The following is a 27826-nucleotide window of genomic DNA, read 5'->3' as shown; positions in this document are numbered from 1 at the left end:
CTTAACATAGTCTAATCAAGTCCAAGAATGATCTGAACTGATCTGAATATAGTCTAAATCAGGTGCACGAATCATCTGAACTGATCTGAATACTCGTATAGTCTAAATCAGATTCGAGAATCATGATGATTTTAATATAGTCTAAATCAGGTTCCCGAATTCCTCGAGGCCGAATTTTATACATTGTGCCTATCTTTGGCATACACCTGGGACACCTGATATGTGACAGAACAAGTTTACCCAGATCTGTTCCAATTTTGATGGGAAATACCCCAGAGATGGTCCAATGGTCTCCTCTCTTTCTAAACCACACTCTCCCGAAATAACTTTCAACTTCATATTTTTAAGCACTTCCATTCCGCAAAGACATACACTTACTTTCTTCATACTTTTTCCGGAATTCGAACGCGGGCCCAAGGCTATGGGTAACCAACTGCCCTGTGTATACGCCAACAAAGCGGCCTTTCAAAACTACATTTATGCATAATTTATAGTATTTCATGTGTTTCCTTAAATTATTTATTTGCCACTATTAACAATGCCTTCTAAAACAACAATATCTACCATATCGTTGATTTCTATTTAGACCGATTAAAAAACTAATTATATAATAATTGGTAAAGAATCAACTGATACACCTTATGCCCATGTTAAGCTGATCCCCACGGTGCTTCTGCATATGGATGAGAAACCTCAGTCCATTTGAAAAAAATAGGTAGTCGGTATTGCCAAGATGTGTCGGTTTATTTCATGTTTTGATAAGATCTTGATACACCCTGTCGCTTTTCTAAATATAACTTGGCACACAAAGCAACCAAAAAGCACAAAATATCGGAACAAATAATGAACAAAAAATATTTGTGCTTACATGGGAGGGAAAACTTTAGAAATATTATTGTCTTCCTTAAAATGGGAATTGAGCTTGCCTAGCACGCTTCCAGCAAGAGACCTTCTATCGGTGCGTGGAGTATACTTATTTTACATTCAGCTTGAAAACATATTTGCCTTTATCACAAAATCGAGTAGAGAGAATGTTTTGATCTCATCTGAATCTGATATTAGTTCACATTAAAGTTATATATGTAACACATACAACACTACATTCTTCCCGTTATAAACAGGAAGAGAAAATGTCAAAAGCAACGCAAAGTGCAAATAGTGGAATTACGTTTTCGGGTATCACCTCTGTAGCACAATAAAAAGGGATATCCGGTTGGAATACTGCTGACCTTACATCATTGTTTGAAAATGCTCTAGTTATTGTGTATAAAACAAACACCCTTATATGTTTCAAAAGATTTCAAACATGAGAGAATATCTAAGAGATGACAGATGAGATACACTCTGGATCTTTCCGCTTACCATCAAATTTTAAACATTTTAAGCTCAGCCTAATAAGCAGTTTTGCTTGGATTAATTTCGTCGGATAAATCCCACTCTTCGTGTATCCACTATATTCAACAGTTTTATTTACTATTGTAGTAAACAAAACGTATTTAACAATTTATTGCAAAATTGTTGTGAATATTAAGATCATCTGGTTTTAAGAATTATGTGAATGTCATTTGCTTCAACCAGGTCGAATTCCCGGTATTCAGTAGTCTTAATTATTCAGCTATTCGTGAGCCCATGCTCAGATAAATTTGAGTGTTTTTCTTTTCGGAAGGATGGAGGGAAAATTATGTTATCCTAACCAGTTAAATCAGTTGTCCAGTCCTTGGGAATGCTCTTTAGAATTAATGAAAGACCAATAGGAAATAGTATTTTATTGTGCTTGAGAAGTTGTAACATTAAATATCATTATATAAGGGGAATTACAATGAAGTTCCGATCAGCTGGGGTGAAAGGGGAAAGACATTACTCAAAATAACCAGCTTAGTCAAAAACGCAGCAATAAGGAATAATCCGTATTAAAGTTAACAGAAAAATAACATTAAAATTTACTATATTTTCAAGCAATTTAACCTGGAGAACAAGTTCATCTGTCATGTGAATAATTTGACTTTTCATTGTTTTTATTTTTGTTATACTTATTGTTTTAATATTCTAGTGAAAGCTGGAATCGCAGTTTCTCTTTTTAAGTCTGGAAGGTTAGACTAGGTTTACATTAAAACAAATTGAATTTAGCTTTATAAGTATAAAAGAACGATTTTCTTTAAAGTACTTTAGAAGTCCTTATAATAAACTGGTATCTAAAAGTTAAGCAATAAACAGAAAACTGATGATACCTCAAAACGTATCTAAGCAAACTGGACTAAATTTGGCGATAATATTTGTTGTACTACTTGTAACTAAATACGAAATAACATTATACCGAATATTTACATTTTATGATATCAACAGGAGCATAAAATCCCCTACATTTGGTCATACAAATTACATACAAAACCAATTTCTCAGTAGTGAGTATAATAACTTCGGGCAGCAACACAGGCCTGATAGCGATGTCTCATGCTGTTTAAGATGTCAATGAGCTGCATGAGTAGCAATGCTGAATGATCATCCAAAGCAGTTCGAATCCCATACACAGTTTGGGAAGGACGGTTGGAGGTTAATAACACGCCTTTCGAGAGCGTCTCACACATGCTTGATAATTAAAGTTAGAAAATTGTGCTGATTGATTAAGGTCAGGAGAGTACATTTGAACTATGGTTTTTTCTTTTTTTCACTTTTCTACTTTAGTTCCTGCAGGGAACCTGCCATATTTTCCGAATTTTTAATAATCCTCACCCAGCATCCCTTTTAAACGTTATATGAATCTCTTCTATTGCAATTTTAATTGCAGGTCGAAAGTGATGCGCGAGGAGAGCAGTATGAGGGCCCGTATTATCTGCTTGCGAAAGGAAGGTACGATCAATTGCGACAGCATAGGGCAAACAATAGGATCCAGTATATTATCACTCTACGTCTGAGCTTTAAGGGTTCCCTTTAGAAGTACATACATTTCTGTGCCCCCATTTAAAGATACCGTTCCTCATACGTAGAGTACCTCCTGCATAGGTATCCCTTTCCCGTATGTTAGACGGAACTTAATTGATTGCTTCTCTTCATATGTAAACACATCGAAAGTCACTCAGTAAAGCAAAGCGAGACTCATCAATGAACAGAACAGATCTTCACTGATTTTCAGTTCCGTTTACATGACTACGTTCCCAATTCAACCACTGCCTCCTGCAGCGGGAGGTAAGCGGAACGCACAGTGCCAATTGCCTAATCTACAGACCTCTTTCACGCAATTTTCTGCATAGGGTCTTGGCCTAATACCATCATTCCTGTAAGAGAAATAAGCGCGACTCTAAGTTGTGAATGGAGGTGCAGTCTTGTTGCGACTTATAGTAAGTCAAAACACTAAGTCGCAAATACCGGTCAACTTCAGAAACAGTAACTCTTGGCTTACCTTCGGTAGGTCTTCGAGAGGCTTAACCAATAGTTAGAAATTGGCTCAGCAACCGGTTTCACGGAACACTACACATTTAGCCATCTTGTAACGTCAGACTGTTAATGACTTGGTTCTAATCGGCCTATGGCCCTATAATACAGTTCTGCCACTCTTTTGCATAAGGTGCTCGACGCAGTTTGCTTTTATAGGTAACATGTGCAAATTTAAAAAGTTTTAAACTATTTTTAATAGATTTATCACGATTTTTCTATTTATTATTTAACTTTTAGAAATCAGCGTACATTTTTTTTCAGGCAATACCAAAATTTCTGTCAAAACTTTTTTCTGCATCTGCTAGGTTTCCAGAATGGCGTCTTTAAAGCCAAAGTTTAGAAACCTATCATTTCTCTCACCCCTTTCCCTATATTTTCAGAAATCTGTTCTTGGTTAGTGTCAGGAAATCCAAATGGATTTTGGCCGTTTTCTGGTGTTTTAACACAAATTTATTTGCATGACGGTAACGTACATTATACATTTTCTTCTAAATTACATTGGATGAAATATTACAGTAAATTTTCTGTCATATGGCATCCAGTGGTTTGACACATCAAATAATTCGTCACTCCTTTCACTGTTATTCCTACCATAAACGATGCTAGTAATATTTCATTCGGCAATTTTCGGAAAGTCTTGGTACAGTTACTTCAAGTTTTTTCTGACATTTTCTGTATAGCTTTTATTCAAAATTTAGCATTCTTGTATTATTTGTTTTCTATACATTTATTTATTCATAATGTTTCCCAAACTTGATAAATGGCAGGATAAAACGGTTTGCTTTATTGGTTCTTTGATAATGGCAAAGCACTCGAGGGCTATCTGCCTAAGAGAATGATGCCTTCTTGGAGGAGGAAAACTGGCTCATATACGCGTTAAATCATGGGGAAAACCACGAAAACGCTCATGCAGCCAACCCGTTCTCTGAGATTCGAACCCTGGACTGAGCAGCCAGTTTTCAGCACCTTTACCACTCGGCCACTGATGGGCCGAAAACAAAACGGAAAGCTGTGATTTTAATAATTCACCTGGAAATATACAACATTAATCCAATCATTTAATCAAGTGGATATTCAGAAATTTCAATGTAAATATATAAGAATTCGTTTATGCAAAATTTATTAAGGTGACTACAGCTTCAAAAACTTAATTACTCGTGATCCTCGCTTTATGATGCTAATAAAATCGATATTGTTGTAAATTTATGTGAATATTTAAATTTCATCAATGATGCTTCCAACTGATTTTCATTTTTCGAGTAGAATCACTTCTGTGGTGTATAACTTATTTTTATACCGCTTTCATTACGTATAACTTATTTTTATAACACCTTAAACGCATGAACGGTTATAACTCTAAAACATGTCATGTTATCGAACCTTCCAAATTACCGCAAAAATATTTGAATGCTCAAAGAACATAACAGCCGAAAATATATAGCTGAAGAACAGAAACATTTTTAAAAGTATGTTGTCTGAAGTAAATATTTTGAACGTGAAGAAATCTATAGCCTTCTATTCGCAGAATTAAGCGTCGTGATTCATAATAGATCTTCTGTTTGCGGAATCTCGGTTGTCATCAAGTTTATCCATAATGTGTCCTCATTAAAATGAAGCGAAGCAGTCATCTGAATTTTGACCTGCTGCAAACAAAGCGCGTTTAGATAGTCTGGTAGATATATATTCGCCGTTTCAAATAATTTTGGAAGCATTCTGAATTGTATTATCGAGACTCAAGACTCATAAGGCTAATGTTAATCTTCATTGCCCAAGTTCAAATAGCCATTGTCAGTGAAATGATTGCCGTGTACTTTTCCTTTTATAAATCCAAATGAAATTTCTCTTAAAGATGCGAATGAAATATGCGTGACTCCGCTTTATTTTACGATTTACTGCGAATGAAAGGAAAAAGGTAGTATTGCAAAGAATTTGTTGAATGACACTTTCCGGAATATTTTTACTAGCCAGAGGTTATTAGTCTCGATTCGTCTCCGGGGATTTTGCATCGGTTCACTATCAATGACGAATCAACTTTTCAAATTTTTGCCACCAAATATTATCTCTTTATATTATTTTTTAAAACAAATAATGGAGAATATTCATGTATGTATGTACGTTCTTCGTATTGCAGAAAAACGACGGTAGCTGCAGCTATAAAATTTTGAATAATGTAATCCTTCACCCGAATATGAGCACCTGGAAAATCGAATTTTGAATTTCTAATTTGTTTTGTTATTTTTTCATATTTTGTAAACCTTTAACGAATTTTTGAGTAACAAACTCAACAATCTGAAAGCGAGAAGTGGCAACATTGTATTGAATAAAACATTTTTATTTCCATTCAGACTGTCTCAGAAATTCTAAAGATATGCTGTTTTTAAATATTTTTGGATTTTGCTGTTGAATTGTATACGGCGTAAGTGTGAAAAACTTGAGATTATTTAATAAAGTTAACGCACAGAACGCACAAAATTGAATCTTGCTAAGAAAACTGAACATTGATATGATGCCCTGAGAGAAGACTGAAAAAGAATAGAAAACAACACTTAAGCTCTGCATTGGAATTGTAAACGTGTGCTTCTATGCTGCCTTTAAAATTTTTGTGATTTTGCTGTTGAGATGTATGTGGGGTAAGCGCGAAGAAAACGATGCTTGATATTAAATCCAAAACGACAAAAAAAAAAAAAAAAAAAAGGATTAGCAGTAGTGAGTGTATCAGCAGCCTATTAGCCTATTGCCTGCGAGCTCAGCAAGAAGGTAACAAACCCTTTTAGGCGACCGTTAAAATCTAAAATATATCATATCTTTATTGTTGATGATGTTTATCATTCTTAATAGTATTAATCTCGATGATTTGAATATACCTGCAAATATGTTTCGGTATCCACTCAGTACAATACTGCATGAGGCTTAAGTATGGTACTTATGATATCATAACAAACTAAAATATTTTCTATAGTTGGCTACAAGCAAAACTAATTTTGTAGTTTTTGAACTTTGTGATTATCTTTGCTTACCATGATTAATTCTGCCTTCAGTATTATAATATCATACAACGCAAAATCTTCCTTTATACCCTTGTTAGCATCGACAGAACCACAATCTTAGGTCAGGTATTTATTTCTCATATCCCTTCAGTGTCAGGGGTCGCTTCTTAGGTTTCGGTAAAGCCATATTCAGTTTTACTCTAAAGTCTATGGTTGGTAAATCAGTTGCGTAGATAACTACATTACTGCAACACATTTCCTTGTTATAAGAATTTATCGTGCGTCTTCAAGAGTGCCGCGTTCAAATTTTCTCAGAACTAGACGGAACTAACTATTGAGGTTTTAAAAAGGAAAAGTCTAGCATTTTGCTTACAATTTTATTTTACTAACATTTTGTTTACAATTTATTCTTTCCTAGATTCTAATTTTTTGCATAAGATTTGGAGGATGACAATGTTTCTGAAAGCAGTTCATCGAATATTTGGTGTTTTCGGTTAATTATAGTCAAAAGTTTGTCATCGATATTTAAATTACTTCTTGATAAAATATAGCGTTTGTTATACATAACCATATGATGAAGCAAGTTTTTCAAAATTCGATTTTTTAAATTTAATACTAAAATAAGTTTTTGCACGCATCTTCGTTTAACAAGCAAACAAAATATCTCGGAAAGTCATTGGTTGCTTCGTCGGATAGAACGGAGAAAATAACTTTCAAATGAAATTTGTATGAAATTTTTAACAGGATTTTTGATTTTTTTCGCAAAATGGTGGGAGTTTTTTTTCGACCATTTGACGTTACTGAGTTGTTGGAAGTGAAAGAGTAACCATTCATCATGAAAATTTATTTTTCAATTGAATAATTTGAGTGATGATATATAATTGAGACTAAAAAGAGGGAAAAAAATAAAAAGATGTGTTTATAAAATTAGCTTTTAATTAAAATTCGTAAAATCATTAATAAGCTAAAATGAGATAAATAAATTATGTAGTTTAATGGGAACAAGAAATTGAATGATTCTCTTTACAAAATTCTTTCATAATTTTATATCACGTATAATAAAAGCGTGGGTACCTAAATAACGAAAAAAATAATCGAATTATATTCTCAAAAGTATGAGCCATTTTCTTTATAAATTTAACAGGGGCGCCCCACGTTTTTATTATTCTTTAAATTAAATTGTAGATGAATTTTGTAAAACGTATTATATAAGCTCTTGTTCCAATCAAACTCTATGATAAAATATTTTTCTCCTCTTAGTTCATTGATGATTTTATGATTTTTAAATAAAAGCATATTTTATAAAAATGTTTGTTTTTACTTCTAACTTTTTTCTTTGATAAATGGTGTTAACCAAATTTATGAGAGGCGACCCTTCAGATCTTGAACTATGAAGAACTAAATTAATATTGATTTAGAGTGTAGTGTTAGTATCCATTAACAGATCCGGAATATTTCTGGTTTTAACAGGGATTCTAACGGGGGCAGTAGAGCAGTTAATGGCTTTTAAAATCGAAATGCTTTCATGAACTTACAGCAGACTCTAAACTGTCAAACGTCGGAGGGCAATGCACTGTGGTATAGGAAAAAGATGGAAGTTGTATTATGACCTCGTAAATCTACCTGCAGAGACACATTTTATTGCTTACGACGTAACCTTCCCGAAAAGCTATCACAGTTTCGAAATCGTATTCTAATCTTTCATAAATGCCTTTTACTTTATCCAAATCAGTAGGGTCATCCTTTTTCCTTTAGATTTCTCTATATAGTATTCCTTAGTATAAATTTATATATTTTGAAATATAACTAAAAGCTGGTATTCATCGCTTCCTTGTGATATAAATCATCTGAGGTAACTGGTGATTTCTTCAGGCAGAAAAGACCAAGCTACCGAAAAGTGATAATTATATCTTAACAGTATACCTGATGACGCGAGCCAACTTGCGTAGATTTTCCACGACTTTCTTCATGTATATGTGACCGGGAATGTATAAAAGCTGGCATTCTTTAAAATACGTAGGCATTTTATAGAATACAAAAAACTGGTTAGCAAAGCCTCGAGGGCTATCTGCTTAAGGGAAAGGTATGTCTTCGTGGAGGACTCTGTAAGGAAAACTGGCTCGTATACACGTTATACATGAGGAAAACCACAAAAACTTCCATGCAGCCAGCCCGTTCGTGTGGTTCAAAGCCCGGACTGAACTATCATTGTTCAGCGTTCTTACCGCTCGGCCGCTGATGGGCCGGAAAGAAATCGGAAAGCTGTGATTTTAATAATGTACGGGAAAAATTCCTCCCTTTCAGTGTAGTGCCTAATGGCAGAACACATGGTAAATAAATAAATAAAAAATATGGAATACATCTCCGATTTATTTCGAACATCCATACATTTAATACATTTTCATACAGTTTTTTCTTTAATAAGAAAGCCATAAATTTGGTTTTGTACAACTTCCATTTTTTATACATTCTGAATAAGAGTTTTTTCAATACCAATCTTTCGTTACCTTTTAAAAATTTATATTTTTCAGAATGCATGTTTTCTAAATAATAGCCTTATCGTGACCTTTCTTCGTACTTTAAATAGCATTAACTGTTCTATAGAATGCCTAGGTATTATATACAATGCCTAGGGGAAGTATATAATAATTCTCTAATTTCCTACTTTGCTCGAAAAGGCCAAGCATTCTATAAAATGCGTAGGATTCTGTAGAATGCTGACATTTCATATATTGCCAGTAATATACACACTAAAAGTTCGTGTTTCTTAGAAGAAATCTTTCACCAAAACGCAGTCACAAATAACCAGCTCAATCCTCGATTAGTTTCTGCAGTCTTCTCCAATTCAGTGGCGTAACCAGAAATTTTGCCACCTCTCTCATTGCATACCAAAAGATTTATAAACTGTCAAAACGACAGTTCATAAATCTAAAATATTTATTTTAGATAAATAAATATAAAAGTTTTGTATTTAGTTTTGGAATAATATCTTAATTACAATATCCTGATACGCACTTTTGCTTGTTTTAACTGTTAACTTAAAGATAGAATTTGCCTACAAATCCTATAAATGCACATTATTTTTTTAATATTAATAGAAAAATGTAAAAATATTTTTTATAAATTAGTAACTATGGATAACTGTATATTTAAATAGCATTGCATGTATAATCATCACGATTTTAACTGACACAATGAAATTTAATTAGTCGAAATTTCCATATAGTTTGAAAAACATTTTTACGTCAGAGACACAATAATTGGCCATTGTATACAGATGCAGTGTTAACACAATGAATCAAAATTTCTTGCAATTTTAATCAGAGGCCTCAGAGATATCATGCATATACGCCGGAAAATTACGTTGTTATAAATTCTTAAATTAAAAATTCAGTTACTTTGAAATCAAGCAAGCACATTACTTTCTTAAAATTAATAAATATGTAGATAGATATTTTAATAAACTAAAATTACCTGTCGTGCAGCATAACTATATATTTGCATAAAATTGCATGTAGAAGCATTTTATGTAAAGTTCAAGGGATTTAATATGAGGGATTTGCTTATACAAACAAACCTTTTACATTTTATTTTTTACCATAACTTTGGTCATATAGTTCTTTTATATGGGATTTGTTATAAATGCTTGTAAGAAAACAAATTATATTATAAAAGCCTAAATGATTCGAGTTTGTGGTTCAATTAAAAGTTAGTTAACCCTTTAAACTGCTTAACCACATTTTGATATGCTTTTATTGCGCAAATTTCTCTTCAGTGTATTTCTAACTGCCTCGGTAATTTCTAAAATAGCGATAAAAATTGCAAAATCCTGAGATTTGAGGAAGGTTTATGGTAGAGTTCGGTAGATTTGTAGTTATCGCTCAGGGATACAATTTGAAAGCCATTGCAATAAGAAGTCATAAAATCGTAAACGTCTTAAGCGCAAATTATAGAAATTTTAATGCCTCATTATTATTATTATTTGCTTATGACTATGCAAGCAGTGGTATCCACTATAGGGATGGATGGTCGGTGAAGGACTTTTAATGGAAATTGGCTCGTATTCACGTTACACATTGAGAAACCCACACGCAATTGATACTAAAAGGCTTTTTTTTTTTTTTTTTTTTTTTTTTTATCACTCATCTTGTTAGCAGGAAGATAGAGAAGTCGGCTGCCAGAGGTTCGGGCTAGGTACGATTCCTAGATAAGACAGGAATATTTATAAATAGGGCCACTTAATACTATCGATCCGAAAGCCCCCTCGAAAGGCTGGTTATGGGAAAAGAGAGGTAGGAGTTCCTCGATTCCGTCCCTAAGAGGTTTCTCCATCAAAAGTGGGACAGAACTAAGCAGACTCATACTTGCTGCTACAAGGTGCCCAAAGCCTATGCAAACAACAGGTTCCTTGTCTCTGGCTGAACTAATATTGCATGGAATTAATCTGATTGAGGTTCAGATCAGGAGTACTTGTAACAGCAACGAGTTTTATCAAGCTAACGTATGTATCTGTATTTTTTTAAATTAAATAGATGATGTTTCACAAAGACTTCACCACTACAAATAAATAAATTACAGGATTTTTTCTAAATATTGTACGATTAGAAGCAAATAATATTCAAAATATATTATTAAATTTGAGCGACTGTAATAATATACAGTATGTTTTATTAAGACTGCATGTATATGAAAAAATAATTCAAAGAATATTTCATAGTGACTGCATGAGTAAATATGATTTGAATAGGCTGCCACTGGTCCGTGTCTGACTCAAAGGAGGCAATGGACCAATCTTTCGCAAGATAGATCTTTAAATTTTGTCTGGAACAATTATATTCAGAGTGCAATATTTTGAATTATTCTCGTATTGCCATTTTGAAAAGTGTTTTTTTTTTTCTTCTTCTGAAAGCGGATGTTATTATCAAATGATATTTTACACTATTTATTTTAGCTTAGAATGAAGCTAGATAATAAAATCATGTAATCAATAACTCGTTCATTTGAAAACTATTCCTGTTTATTTACCAGATAATTTTATTCTTTACAGCTGAACAGCACCACTAAAACCCCAGGTAGCAGTGACAGTTCGGAACCGAAAAGCAATTTTGTTGCTGTGACACAGCTGGAGGATGAGCAAGCTATCCGGGCTGTCGAGTTTCATCCTTCGGGCAAGTTCTATGCTGTTGGTTCCAATACTAAAACACTCAGAATATGCGCTTACCCAAACTGCACAGATATCAGGTTGGTAAAAACTTGTTCTGCTGTTTGTCTAGTATAAAATTCACATATAGTAGGCGCCGTTTAATGTGAGCATGTTTATCCACTGCTATTTTGATAACTTTAAAACTATGAGGAAAAAATATGCTTCAAAGCAGCAATGGAATTAAACCAATTTAATAATTTGCTGTACAAATACAATAAGAAACAAATAAATACTCAGACAGAATATTAATTTGCAAAAAAGAAATAATAATAATAAATATGAACTGTTCATAGTAAAATTAGGGGAATTATTTGACCGATGCTATGCCCCTAATCTTAATACTCGGAGGAACAATCCGGAGGAACATAAGCCAGAAAGAAACTGCATCACGATGCTGAATCTGGCTTTGCAAGTGCCTTTTATATTTGCACTTCTAACTTGCACAAAATGTTCCCATTACCAAAATTGACGGCTTATATACCATTCTAAAATATTATATACATCTTGCAAAAAAAAAAAATAAATGATAATTATACCTATCTTGCATAGAAATATTATCTGGCATATAAAAATTATCTTGCATATAAAATTATTTTGCATATAAAAATATCTTGTATGTAAAAATTAACATGCATCTTGCACATTAAAGATTATAAAATCTTGCATATTATAAGTGAAACTTCTATGTTTACAGATCTTGTTATATATCCCTTTAATGATTCAACGGGTTTTATGTAAACGTGATATGAAACTCTCGGAATCGGAGGGTCATAAGAACTTGCATCTTGCTTGAGAAAAGATGTGCTGGGATATGTAAAGTCTCATAAAAGGATTATTCCTTAGTCTGATTGTTGCACAGGTCAGAACAGGAATAATATCAAAGTGACTCAACTTTTCGAAGCTAGTATAAGAAACAGATATAGAAATTTAAATAACTGACAATAAATATAGGGCATTTGGCCATTAATTGTTACCTAACAATACAAAGTTTGGTTTAATGAAAATAATGAATAAAGGTGAATAATATTTGTTTATCAAAACATAATTAAAAATTATAAACAATTCATGAATAAGGAAGAGTTTTGCACATGCGTTGCAGTAGATATAAATCTAAAACTAAACTGTTTTATTTATCAAATGTTCTTAAATAGTTAATAATCAAAATATTCTGCATGCTGAACACGTCATATATTACAATAATCTTCTCAGGCTTCACTTTATGTTCAGTATTACAGCAGAATTTGACTGTATTAGACGATGTCTTACTCTCAAAATGTGGTTATCTATTTTATAATAGATAACCATATTTCTAAACTAGCTATGTATTATAACCAATTCTTCTTTAACTGGGGCCGAATTAACGGAGCTCTCCCTAGAAAAAGTTTAAGTTTGTTTATTGCGAAAAGGTGTAGTAATTGCTATTACAAAAAACAGCATTAACTAAAAGTGTCTACGAAAATACACAAACGAAAGGAAACAAGCGTTGGATAAACAATCATATCAAATAATGTTGCAGTATTTGGGAAGTTTTTTTTTTATCCTCAGCAGTGCACAATTGTACATTATTAGGAACATATAAACGTTGCACAATGAAACAGGGAGGGTTCTATCTCTTTTTTATCCGCAACAGTATCTAATTTAACTGTACATAATCTGGAATATTTAAATATTGTACAATTAAAAGCACAGAGTTCTAACCGCTTTACGCACAAGAGTACGTAATGCAATTTTGCATAACCAGGAATATGTAAAACATTGTACAATAAAAAACAGAGGGTTCTAATTGTTTTATCCGCAAGTGTATGTAATTCAATTGGACATAATCCGTACTGTATAATAGTTTGTATTGAAAAAGAGGGTTCTACATAATACGGAACACATATGTACACTAACGACATTGAAAATGCAACACCAAGAAGGACTGGTCCGAAAATTATGAAACTTGTAGAAAATCTTTCCTTGTCTCAGAGGACGCGTGTAATAGAATAGATACTCAGACAGAATATTAATCAGCAAAATGCAAAAGAAAAATAATAATAATAAATATGAACTGTTCATAATATAATGGAATGCTAAGCTATCGTCAACGGAAGCAGTTCCATCAGACAGATCATTTTACGAGGAGCATGGTAATTGGACTGAAAAGGGCAGTTGACGTGTTTACAGTGCACCGGCTGTGGCGACGATGGTCGGAACAATGAAATATGGCAAGTTCGAGGGTTATCGTTGCAGCCAGAGTCATGTGAGCACGCTTGGATGGAACGCATCCGCCGACTAGCGGTGGCGCACTCGCAAGCCACTCCTACCTTCATTCTGCAGCATGTTCAAGACACTCTGGATGTTCCTATATCGAACACAACCATTTACGTCGATTGGTGGTTAGTGGCCTCCACTCGTGGCGTCTATTAAGAAGACTGCCATTGACCCCACATCATAGATGCCTACATCAAAAATGGTGCCGGGCTCGAGCGATGTGGACGACGGAATGGCCCAGGATCGTGTTCTCAGATGAGTCACGCTTCTGTTTCTTCAATGATAGTTGTCGCGTACGAGTGTGGCGTCGATGTGAAATACATGTCCAATCCGACAGCAATTGCGGAACTCCCTACCGCGCGACAACGCGATATCATGGTTTGGGGCGCAATTGCATCTGATTCCACGTCACCTCCAATTCGTATTCAGGGCACACTGACGGCCCAACTATACGTGGATGATGTGCTCAGGCCGGTTAAATTTCTCTACCTTCAAGGAGTGCCCAATGCCTTTATTAACAGAATAACGCCCCACCACACACTGCTGGCATCCGCCATCATGCCCTGGCCACATTCTCTCCTGATATCTCACTAATCGAACACATTTGGGATGTGAATGGACACCATGTGCAAACCCTGAGATTGCCGCGTCCAGAAGATGAACTATGGCAAATGGTTGGCAGGAAATGGAGAGCTATTCCTCAGGACACCATCCGTAGCCTCATTGAATCTGTAGAGGTGTTGCTTCGTGTATCGCCGTCCAGTCTTTATTCTTCTGTATTTATTCTGTTATATTGTATTTCACGCACACCAACTGCCCTGTGCAAGTATTCTATAATTGTGTGGCAATGTGTATTACCATCCTAGCCTACCTAGAAGTGAGCAACCTCCAAGTACTGATTGGTGAACACAAATATGTAATTATCCTAGCTCGTAAGTAGTATCTCATCTTATGTACTTAATTTGTATTTAGTATTGACTTTGTATTTATCACTCTGTAATTAATATTTTGTATAGAACATCATGTACACTAACTATTCTACGTATGTAGTCTGTAATTGTGCAGTGTGTATGTATATATCTCTTAACGAGATTAAAGCTTCTAGTAAGACTGAAGCTCCTGTTTAGCCATGTCATTTATGTTTTACGTTTAAGCATTTATGTTATAAATAAATTCCCAGTGACTGCTTGGGGTGGCAGGCTAGCAGGGTAATGCATTCGGGGCTGGGTTTCGGCGTCAGGAGCGAGACGTCTGTGTGACGTTTGCCTGATTTTAGATATAGGTGGACGTGGCGCTACACCGATTAACCACAATGGTAAAGGGATGGTCCACGTCCCCCGTTGCATATGCCATAACCCCGTTACATCTCGCTCTGTATTATGCATATCATTTCGAAATAAATATCACTTATCATTCGTTGCTGTCTCTCTCTGTTTGCCAAGTTTCATCTCCTTCTGGCCACTTCTTCTTGGTGTTGTGTCGGGTAGTGTATTACAGTAAAAAACAAAGTGCGCTTAACCGACTTTAATAGGCGATTTTGAACTCAGTAGCGTTGTTCAAGCTCAGTTGCGCATATCATTTCTTAATTCCATAAGTTAGTTTTTATTTATCAGCGTTCTTTTTATTTGGATCACTTAAATTTATGTAACCAAATGGACTTATTTTTCGGATCATGTTGAAAATATAAACAATTCTGAATAGTAGTTCTTTTAATTACAGTATGGTTTATTTCTCTTTCTTGTATTTTACTGCTGTCGGATTAACACTGATTTTGAATTAACCATGGATGTTATCCCCAGTGCTACTCTATATAAGGAGTTGACTACGCTAATACAACAAAAACAATGGACAGTCAGTCTTTTCCTTTACCAGCTTTTAATTTACTATTTGCATTTCAGAAACAAGCTGACTCATATAGTTTAACAGGAAATAAATACTTCAAATGTTTTTTTTAATATATGAGCCACAAATATTTTACACGGAAGATTATATTTTTCAATTATGTTACCAATGTACTTTGATTTGTTTCAGGCCTGATCATGAACCTCGGGAGCCCACAGTTCTGTACAAGAGGCAGAAGCACCATAAAGGATCCATTTACTGCATGGCCTGGAATGCTACCGGAGATTTACTAGCCACTGGTTCCAATGACAAGACAGTGAAGTTAATGAAATTCAGTCCAGCCACATGTCAGCTAGAAGGTCTCTAACGTGTCTTTTACTTCTAATTTTTCTTAGTACAAGATTAATTCCTATTTTTTTGTTATGGAACAAAAACTACTGTTGGCAATCAGTAATGTTGAAATTCATTGAATTACTAAATATAAATGAAATAATCTGCCGCACTGATCGAAAAATGTTTGCAGTAATGAAGTAATTACTTTTATGTGTAATTCATATTCTTATTACTCTGCTGTGGTGTTTTTTATTTTACTGCTAAAACGTGTTTGTTGATTATTTCCAACTTACTTAGTAATTACTTTTACTCGTTTATTTATTTGTTTTTTTAATATTTTTTTAGTGTTTTCTCTTAAGAAATATTGCAATACTACTTGTAATCTACTGTTTTGAACATGTTGCGCATCGGTGGTTTTGAGATTTAGTGGTAATCCAAGTTTGTCGAAAGTGTGGTGGTTCAGCAAAACTTATCACTCATATCAATAAATCAAATTCAATAATCACCAATCAATAAAATAAAAATTGATTTAATTAAATATAAAATATCTCGAAATTTCACAGCTGCGTCACACATTCCATCGAGCAACTGCATCGAGACTCAACACACTCTCAATGGCGCTCTCAGCGCCCTCTAGCGTTAGGCGGGTCTTACCACATGTAATATATTCTAGTCTAGAAATCAATAACTGCCGTAAAATTCAGACGAATCGGCAACACTTTTATACGTGATAGACAAGGATAGCGAACTTTTTTCGACTAGTGTGCCAGTTAAATTAGGTTTATTATTTTCAGGTGTCCACTGTTGTACTTATTATATTTCTTTTTAAAAATCTCCTTTAAAGCCTTACTTTGATTTTAGACTATCGAATTATATTTTGTAACTCTATTTGCTGTTTACTTATTAACTTGTTATTAGCTTGTTGTTTAGTTATTAAACTGACTGTTTAGTTATTAACATGTTCGTTTAGTTATTAACTTACTGTTTAAGTTGCTTGTTTAGTTACTGACTTGCTATATGGTTATTAATAGCGCCCATGCTATTTAAATGCATATTTGTCATTTTCAGGTTTTGCTTTAATTAAATCAAAATGACTATATAAAATACTGGCAAATAACAGTGTTCTGTTTTGTGGAATATTCTTTGCAATTCTTTTCATTAGCTTTTGTGTTTAATTTTATTTGCCGTGATAAAAATGACTAATATTAATTTTTAATATTTCAGATATTGCCCATCCTCTAACTATGCATGGAGGCACAGTGCGAGACATGTGCTTCATGGAAGACATTAGTAATCGTTCTAATATTCTAATCAGTGGTGGATCAGGCGACAACAAAATTTACATCACTGACTGCGAAACTGCAATGCCTTTTCAGTCCCTAACCGGACATACTGGTAAGACTATTGCTCTAAAGCGAGATTCTTTTTTAAATTCCTACTGTTAGCTCACACTCTCCCTGTATCTTGTTCGAATTTTCAATCATTAATAAAATAATTTTTATTCATCCACTCAAGCTGAATTTGTACCTGATGACACTTGATGTAAATACAGTTTTTTCACATGTTAAAAATTTTTAATTTATTTATTTATTTATTGTATTTTTAAAACTTTTTTTTTTGTCCTAAGTAGGAATTTAGAAAAATTTTTATTTAATTAATTTTCAATCATTAATAAAATAATTTTTATTTATCAACTCAAGTTCAAATACATTTTTTTAAACTTGTAGTGGATGACACTTGATGTTAATACAGTTTTTTCACATATTAAAATTTTTTTAAATTTTATTTTAACATTTTTTTGTATTTTTATTTATTTATTTATTTATTCTTTATTTTTAAAATTTTTCTTTGTTGACCTAAGTAGGAATTGACTTAAATTTTTTTTATATTACTTGTTTCTTTTTAAATTGCACTCTCGAAAACAAATCAATGATTTTTAAAATTTTTAAGCCATCAGACTGTTTGTCACCACGGATTTAGATTTTGGAAATTAATTATCTTAATTATTATTTAAATGCCTCCAATAAGGAATTTTCGTACGGGTACTCAAATATTTTAGTGTGAAGTGCATATTCATCATGCACCGAAAACATTAACTGCATTTCTATTGTCTACATGTAATAATTTTATTGTTATAATCTTGTATAATTACAGACATTCTTTGGGATACCGTGAGGTCTGCTCCAGCCTAATCTTAATATAAAACGAGTCGATGAATTTTTGTTTTTCTATTGCATCGAAAACTTACTTGTATTTTTGTTATACATAATTTAAGCATTAAATCTGTAAAACATACATACTTAATTAACCCACGTATATACTTGATTAGGTACACATACATGTGTATGTTTTGTTGTTAATATGTTTGTGTTAAATAACCTGAGCACCCATTAAATGGTAATAGGTTTACTACTGGCCTGTGTAATTTTACTAGTGAACACGGTTGCATGATCAGAATAATCATCTCTGAAAACTATGGCGGCTTGTACTTTTATGTTGCGCAAACATATATTTTCCTGAAGTCTGATAACCAACCTGTACGAGACCCAAAACGTTTTGGTCTCCAGCGGCTTTAGCTTTCGTAGTATGTAAGCATTTAAGTAGAGTTAGGACCTTATTTCGAATTGCACTTCAGTTGAAGGTAATCCTGTGGCCAGATGGATCTTCTAGTCATACTATCAATAAATTATTTTTTACCATTTGTGTGTTCACTAAAATAACACGTTTAATTATCTCGAATTTGCATGACTGTTCTTATATGTGTATGTGTGATTATGTCAAAGCCTCAAGTGCAATCTGCCTAAGAGGAGGGATGCCTTCGTGGAAGACTTTCTAAGGGAAACTGGCTCGTATATACGTTACACATGGGGAAAACCACGAAAACGCCCATGCAGCCAGCCCGTTTTCTGTTCTTATATGACCAACCTAGCTTTAAACTTTATGTTGCCTTCTGAATTTAATCTTTTTCTGAAGATAATTGAGATGACCTGCAATCTTCGTTTTCCTTGCACATTTAAGGCCATTTCACGATAAATCATGGCTCACTTTCACCGACAGGGTAGGATCGCTGAATATCCGTACACCAGGTTCGACGCAGGATCAAATCCTGCCTTACGGGCTTGCTGCAGAAGTATTTCTGCGATATTTTTAAGCCCCCGACAGTTGCAAGATTAAGCAATTCTTTCTTCCCAAATATGCGTGATATCTGTCAGTCGTAAATTCGTAATATGAGCTAGTTCGTTTGCACCCATTGTGGTAGCCCCGCCCCCACTGAACTTTCTAATCTCTGTGAAATAAACTACCAAAGACATGACTGAAATACATTATAAGTTTTTGCGGCTTAGCCATGAAGCGACTCCCTAGCCATCAGATGATAATGTTTGAAAATAATATGCAGGAATCTCTTAGCCTTGAGAAAATTCAGATTTATGGCATGCCTCTTTCTTGTTATTATATTCTCAATTCCTAGACTCTAAGAGGAGGAGGAATATTTTTATTATTTTGTTGGTTTATTTATTTATTTTGGCATTGATACGGAGGTCCGGATATTTTTTTTTAATTAAAGAAACACAATAAGTTCCCCATGTACCACATAGTATCACATGGGGCTTGCAGAAGTAAGTATGAAACACAATACAAAATAAACAGAAGAAAAAAACTGAAATAAAATTAAGGATGATTACAAAGTTTCACAATAAATTGACAAAAAGTGTTAAAAGCGCTTTTCTCGGAAATAAATTGATAAAATTCTGGAGGCCAGTTAATATTAAAGTTTTTCAGTTCCAGTTTCAAGATTTTTCTTTCGTTCTTATATTTAGGACAGAAGAAGCACATATTCAATATTCTCCTCTCCACCAAAGCTACAATCACAGACAGACTCGGAGCTCAACTTAAATCTATACAAATAACCTTTGAAATTTCCATGGCCAGTAAGAAATTGGGTTAATTTATAGTCTATGAAGAAGTGATGACATGACAATCTCATCTTGATAGAAGGGGAAAATCTCTTTGTTAAGCTCCCTTTATTTGAATTAATGAATTCGTGGTTCCACGACTCCACAATACTTTCATACATGACCTTCTTATAAAAGGAATTGGGGATATTGACAAAAGTGTCAATTTCCCGCTTAGTCGCAGCCTTAGCAAGGAAATCGGCTCGTTCGTTCCCAACAACACCTGTATAACCACGAACAAATGAAAATGCAACCGAAATATTTTTATCTTTTAGGTTTTTCAGTTCTTTTTGAATCTCTATAATGATATTATTAGAAGAAGAAATACATTTTAACATCTCCAAGGATGAAAGGGAATCAGTACAAATGAGATAGTCTGAAACAGCACTATTTTGTTCAGAGACCCATTTGATGGCGAAGTTTAAGCACAAAAGTTCAGCTATAAAATCGGTACATTCATCTCTGATTCTAAATTGAAAGTGCTCAAATTCAAGACCATTTTTGAAGACAACAAATGCGAGACCAACCTTGTCATCAATTGTGCTGCCATCAGTATAGCAAGTTACAGGCGAATCATCTACGATTTTATTGCTAAACTGAATAAAATTAACAGCATTTCTTTCTGAAGGATGAGGAAGATCAGATGGAGGTAAAATACAATCATACTGAGACACAGCAGAAGCAGAAATATTTTCCTTATAAGCAATAGCATGAAGAATGGCAATGTCAATTGGAGGAAAGCCAGAAATTGCATAAACAGATTCATAGCTAACGGTAATATCCACATATGACCCGCAGAAGTATACACCTTTGAGCGCGTCGTAAATATCTAAAATTTATCTTCTTCTTGAGCGATATACCCCAGACTTTAGAGCCATGCATAATGAAGGATGCAATTCCTTGTTTATAGATGAGCGAATGAACGTTGTGATTAATACTGTATGTGTTGCGTGCAATACGACTTAATCCACGCTGTAATTTATCACATTTCTCTGATACATAAGTTAAGTGTTGCTTCCAAGAAAATTTACAGTTGAGAAAAACCCCAAGATATTTCATTTGCTTTACCACAGTCAAAGGGGTGCCGTCGAGAGATAACTGAAATGCATCATAACAGATGTTTTTCTTTTCAATAATCATAACCCTGGTTTTATCAGGATTAAAGTCTAATTTAAATCCTTTTGATCAGTCGGAGGCGAGATGAGGTCCGGATATTGAATATCCGAATTTCGGACTTTGTATTGTATATATGTTTATATATTTTTACTTCCTTGTACGAAGTAAAAAGGAAGTATTGTAATCGCGAAAAGTTTCAGGCAGCATATTTCAACGAAAATATCCATTTTGACCGCTATCGAATGCAATTTAACGATGTTTTTGCGTGATATCTGTACGTAAAGACAGAATAAAATACTCTTTTCCTTCAAAAAAATTATAAAACTGCTTTAAAATTAATTCTAAGAGAATTTTTCGTGGCGTCTGTACGAACGTATGTACGTACGTGCGTACGTACGTATCTCGCATAACTCAAAAACGAGTAGCCTCAAGAACGTTGAAATTTTGTATATAGGACTGCTATAACATGTATATGTGCACCTCGTATTTTGGTTGCAATCGGCCGCACCAAACGTATATAAATATATTTATATATATATATCTACTCTGTTACCCGGCTCAGTGATCTCAGTTTCTTTATTCTTATATGTTTGTAAATTGTACATTTCTTGCTTTAAAAATGATTGAATTATGTTGTTTTTAATCTTCCGGTTAAGGTTTTTATGCCTTTAGTAAAACTGTATGCAATATTTTTAGAATTATCAACAATTTTAAAGTTGTTTAAGTGCCGCTAAACCTTTTTTAATGGCGGCCATTGATGTTTACATTTGAAACAGGAGACTAGTGGATTTGTTGCCAATCTAGAGAAACTTAGCTTCGCAACATCAAAGATAACGCCTTCATTTATTATTTAAATCATGCTTAATCCTTTCTGGAATTTTTTCGAGTAAATAAGCGTTTCAGATTTACTTTTAATTTTTAAATATAGATATTTTGAGTTTTTATGTATTTTTGCCTTCTCGCGAAGTGAGAACTGAATTAATTAAATGAGAAATACTCAATCGTCTGTGAAAAACTGTTTCTTTTTTTTGTTTTGTTTGCTTAATTTCTTTTATACATACTTCTAGCTTTATTATAGCATTTGAATAGAACATGTGGCAACGATTAGATAACTCTATTTTGTTAAATGATATAAATTTTGTGCCTTATGAGTTATAATATATGAACGAATATAATACTGAAGTGGAGTCATCACTTTTGCGCAACACAAAAAGTGAGAATTTTAGCTGATTTTTGAGTTTTAATAAGTCAAATTGTTTTTGTCATACATATATGAAATTTTCAGTGTGTCATCATTATACATAGATGATTATCTTTCTTGATTTATTTTACTTAATAGTGTAAAAAAATTGTTTTAGAAAGAAAAAACTAACAGTATTTTCCGAAAATTTAAAATTTGTACTGAAGCACTGCGCGCAAACTGGCAGTAATACAAATTTAGTTACAGTAATAATTTTTAAGTGAATCTAGCGCCAGAGTGTCGCTATGGTAAACAAATACTAGAGTGAATTTTAAAGAATGCATTTATTCTATTGTGGTTTATGCGCTGTCGGCGAAGTAGATTTAATTCAATCCAATAAGTTTAAATGAAATGCAAGAAAAAATGCGTATAATTTAGTATTCCGTACAAGGAAGTCATGTGGTGTACACATCAGATTTTTTTAATTTAATTTGCTGAGGTATTGAAACATTTCATGAAATGCAGAGTTTTAAAAATAAATTGATTTAAATAGTGATCACTTAAATTTTTAAGTACAGTAAGAGTTGATAAATGCATAGAAGCCGACTGGCTTTAAACACCAACCTGGTATTAGAACCGACTAGTCACAGCGAAGCATAACCGAATTTTAATTTAATTGTTTTAATACAAAAGAATTAAATTTAATTTGTTTACAACACTCTATTATGAATACAAATATGAAAATTTACAGCATAAAAATTGTATGACGATTGCAATGATTCATTTCATACACGTTAGATTACCACGAAACAATCTGTCGATTGACTCTACGAAAACCAACGATAATTATCTCACATTTTATGTTAGCAGAAGCGCTTTCAGCGATTCAACATTATCGTCATCTTCAACATCTGCAATAACATATTATTGGTTTTCTTGGAGTAGGTTTTATTTGGTGCGTCATTCTTTTCCAACTGTATCGATTCCTTTTACCTCGTTTCTCATAAAATGGTGATATTATTGCTGCTGTGTTATCAATGCATAAATCTTTGAACTTTTAAACAAAAATTAATTTTCTCATATTATTGCATCTGTTTAAGTATTAGTGACTACTAAATATCTGCCACGTGTGAACTAATTATATCTACGATATCGATGATAACAGAGAACATTGATGAATAACATTCAGTAATATTAACGTATTTTCTCTTGCTTACGTTTTCTTTTAATAATAAATATTCATCTCTAGCATATTTTATTGTAAGAATACAGCATGTAAATAGCATGGTATGCAAAATGAGTATTAATCTATTATGTTGTCGGTAAAATTTCCACTCAACAATAAGCTAATAATACTTAAGTGTTTGGAGTGACAAAAATTAAACTTGTATTCGCAAGACTGATGTACAGAATACTGAGGTCTCTATGCCCAGTATAATTCATTAGTCACCTTTAGAATTGCGCAATGAATTCAATTCACTTGCTCACTCAAGTTTGCGAAGACTCGTCGGTTTGAAAAGAAGCCCAACATAGGGTAAGCGCAGTAAAACGAGATTTCGTTTTACTGAAAATGTGTTCATATTAAAGAATTTTTCGAAAACTGTTTCTGTAATTCGGTTTCATTATTGGAGTATGTTGCATAATCAGAAATGCTTTTATGGCCATGACCGTCAGAATAATAATTAACATATCCACTCCAAGAGGAAAACATATGCAATGTCATTAACCCTGTAAATTTTTGAATGGATTTTCCGTGAAAAATTCCTTGACAATGGGTATTGTCCCGATACTGCGTCTCATTCTGTTATTTCGGTATTCAACGTCATTGAAAGATTGCGATCAAATCAATGATTTGCGGTAAAATTTTCTTCACTAAGCTCGATGGTTGTTAATGTTTCATATCAGTGATTTTCTGAAAAAGAAGACTTAAAACAAATTATCCTTTCAAAACAGAAATTTTTATATGATATCCCCTATTTACTCACATATCTCTCTCCCACCCTCGCTACTTTTCCCTTTAGTTTTTCAACATATAATTTAGAAACTTTTCATTTATGATAGCAATGGAAAATGTATGTACAATTAGAAGAGTGAAAATGTTAAGTTCTTGTAAATGCATAATATAATTTTAGTATATCTCTATGTATGCTTTTTAATCTTTATCATTTAAGCCGTTTGTTCAGAAATAGCATACATCATATATTTTTCCTCTCCCGGTTTTCAAGCAGTAAAATTAGTAGGAGAAAAGGGAAAATACGCGAGTAAATACGATGTATTAAATAAAAATCCTTGGGTAGGAAAATTCTTCAGAAAACATTATGAGCTAAAACTATAAGATGCAGGATTTTATATTTTTATTTGTTGGCTTTTTATGAAACATTACGTAACTTGAATTTTCACAATATAGGGTGTTTATAATGTCCCGGACCCATTTTGATGTTTAATAACTCTTAAAATAATAAAGATAGATTGAAATTAATAACATAAATGGTTAGATAGACTCAAAAAGTTTCATGACCCTTGTCAATGAACTTCCACGTGTGCCCCCTTCGTCGCACGGAGAATATCATGTCGATATTCAATTTCACGCCAGGTACCGGCAAGCATGTCGGCATCCACAGAGGCTATTGCGGTTGTAATTCTGGCTTTTAGGTCATCCATGTTCGACACTCTCCTCCTGTAAACGTTGTCCTTTACAAATCCCCAAAGGAAAAAGTCCAGCGGCGTTATATCAGGTGATCTGGGTGGCCAAGGAATTGGACCTCCTCGCCCAATCCATCTTCCTGTAAAATGGTCATTCAAAGAACTACGAACGATGATACCCCAATGAGGTGCTGCACCATCTTGTTGCAAAAGGACATGTGGCTGAAGCTCTTCTAGTTGTAGAAATACGAGGTTTTCCAACATATCTAAGTATACGACTGATAATACCGTCTTTAATATAAAAAAAGAAAGCCTCCAATGACTCGATCGTGCATTAGTGCACACCACCCATTAACCTTTGGGGAATCCCTTTGTGTCTCACGGTATTCATGGGTTTTTTCAGATCACCATATGCGCACATTATGGCGATTAAAAATGCCAGAAAGATGCCAAAAACAAGAGAGAAAAACGCAATTAATAAGCAGACGATATTTAGAAAAGTACAGATATTTAGACTGGAAAATGAAATTATCTGAAGTAAACCACACGCGCAGACAATATTTACAAAAGTAAAGATATTCAAACCTGAAAAGGAAAATATATAAATTATTCCATCAATAAATGCCATAAGTTTGTTTATATCTTTATTATTTTATGAGTTATTAAACATCAAAATGGGTCCGGGACTTTATAAACACCCTGTATTTTTTTCAAAATTTGCTCCCGAAGATTCCATTCAGTTCTGTTTTCCATTGTCGCCGAATCTAGCTTGCAAAAGTGCAAGCTGTATACCGGCTATCTTCAGTTGGTTGCTTCATGAAGCAATGCAGGGACAGAAGTGCTTAAGTGAGTTCTGGAGACAAAATGTAATACATAAAAATACAAATTTTTCTCTAGACAGGAAGACTATGTACACAATATTTACAACCATTTGTTTTGCATAAAATAAGTAATGAGGATGAAGTCAAAATCACGCTATATACGCAGATTCAGCTGAGATCTTGGACAGAACAGATGTGAAAGCACGTTTAAGCGTTAGGTAGGAAAATTTCACTGAGTATGAAAGCCGTAAATGGGCGCAGATGGCGTTCCTCTTGAAGAATCTCATAGCTGAAACGTTCCAAGTTGTTCATTACATTACATTATTGTGCTTCCTGATAGAAGCGTTCATTGAGTTTTCTGAGAAACTTCGCCAAAGGTTCGATCTTAAAGTCGTCGTGAAGATATTTGTTACGTACATAGAAATGAGCGTTTGTAATGATGCAAAAGTATCTGATTTGCACCACTTGAAGTTTTTTGAGATCCTTATTGGATATAATTGTTCATGCCAGCGAAGCGTAAGTCATGACTGGTCTGATAACGTAGAGGTAACTAAGTGTCTTCTTGTTCAGGTCCAGTGAAGAATATTTCCCAATAATTGGGTATAAGCATTTGATTTGGCTTTACTACCACCAAATTGTTCAGGTGAAAGTAAGACCAAAATTGCATGGCAAACCAAAATGGAGTTGTCCTGTGATATATTTTGAAAATCTGCAGCGTAAAATATGTAAAATATCGGTCCTAGGACGAAACCTTGAGGAATACCACTGCGAATATTCTTTTTGCCGGAGTGAGCATCATTTACACAAACATACAAAGCCCTCTTCGTGCTGAAAGAATGTATTGTAAGTAATAGCTCTCTATCAAAGTGACAGGAAATCAATTTTGAGATAAGTCCCTCATGCCAGAAGCAGTCGAAAGCTTTCGCCACGTCTAACATGAGGAGAGCAACACACTATTTATTATGGAGCGCTGAGCCAACAAACTCCGTAATCCGTACTAATTGCTTCATCGTCCAAAGCTTGGGTCGAAACCCAAATTGTTCAGGTAGTAGTAAATTGAGATAAGGTTGCATGCGTTATAAAATAATTCGTTCGTAGACTTTTCTTAGTACTGGTAACAAACTGATCGGCCAATAACCATCAGGTTTAGTAGCTCCCGAAGAATTCTTTTTGTTCCAGTTTAAGCAATATAAAATAAAAATAGAAATGGTGATAATTTTTTTTTTACCTTGATTATCTTCATGAACCATTCTGTTATTTCAATTCTTGGTGATTTTAACAATAGTGATCTTAACTATTGCTTTCATCAAATAATTATTTTAAATATCTTAAACAATATAAATAAAATTTTAAAATTCTAAATAAAATTACATGGATTTACTGTTGCTTTATTTGTATGTAGTTTCATATAATTTGTATGTAATTTCGCCATTAAATGTATTAATAATGAGCATTTTAGTTTATTAATTCTTTTTATAGATCGGAATTCCAAAACGCGAGCACAGTTACTTGCAGATGTTTGTATAAGAAAGATTAAATTCAAATCTTTATAATGAATTTATTCTGATCTGTGCTCAATATGTATATGAAATTATTTCTTTCATTGCACAAACTTTGATCTTATCGTAAAAGTAAGTGCAATGATTAAATGTTCCATTGTGTAAATTATTACACTAACGTAAATATAATAAAATGTTGACTGTTATATTATATATCAACTTGTGTTATTGATTACATAAATCCCATTTTTAGAATGGTAGTGATGAGAATAAACGTTAGAAATTATGATCAAGGATTTAACAAATGTCCAAGTACTGAGCTATCAGATTTGAAACATTTGTTAACAAGGAGAATTACCAGTCAAAAAATAAAATTGCGGTAGTCGCACATTTAAGTAACTTTTAATATTCTTGTCTTTTCCAAAAGTTAGCGTAGAAAGGTCAACCCAAAAGTATCTAAAACAGCCCTAGCGACGTCGGCGATCCTCGAAGAATATAGGAGTTGGCATTACAGGGGGATAAAATCATTTCTGAATCTGAAAATCCTGGTCAGTATGGCAGGAT

At 33.6% G+C, this 27826-nt stretch overlaps 1 protein-coding gene and 1 long non-coding RNA gene across 5 annotated transcripts in view; one reads left to right on the top strand and one right to left on the bottom strand.

The window, feature by feature from the left end:
• Positions 1 to 27826, bottom strand: part of LOC146995158 (uncharacterized) — a 172791-nt gene that overhangs the window by 107285 nt on the left and 37680 nt on the right. The gene's annotated exons all lie outside the window — the stretch shown is intronic.
• LOC118183447 (WD repeat-containing protein 47-like) overlaps positions 1 to 27826 on the top strand; it is a 136045-nt gene that overhangs the window by 94949 nt on the left and 13270 nt on the right. For all 4 annotated transcript variants that reach the window (XM_035352984.2, XM_035352985.2, XM_035352986.2 and 1 more), the window contains exons 2-4: positions 11467 to 11660; positions 15907 to 16076; positions 17275 to 17445. In XM_035352984.2, the coding sequence (XP_035208875.1) occupies positions 11467 to 11660; positions 15907 to 16076; positions 17275 to 17445 (535 nt within the window). The remainder of the gene's footprint in view (positions 1 to 11466; positions 11661 to 15906; positions 16077 to 17274; positions 17446 to 27826) is intronic.

This window comes from Stegodyphus dumicola, chromosome 10, assembly GCF_044657685.1.
Source record: "Stegodyphus dumicola isolate Sdum_Otavi_A_Nest chromosome 10, ASM4465768v1".
In the NCBI taxonomy this organism is placed as follows: Eukaryota; Metazoa; Arthropoda; class Arachnida; order Araneae; family Eresidae; genus Stegodyphus; species Stegodyphus dumicola.
Note: the sequence above shows the minus strand (reverse complement) of the source record. Positions and strands in the feature narration are given on the sequence as shown.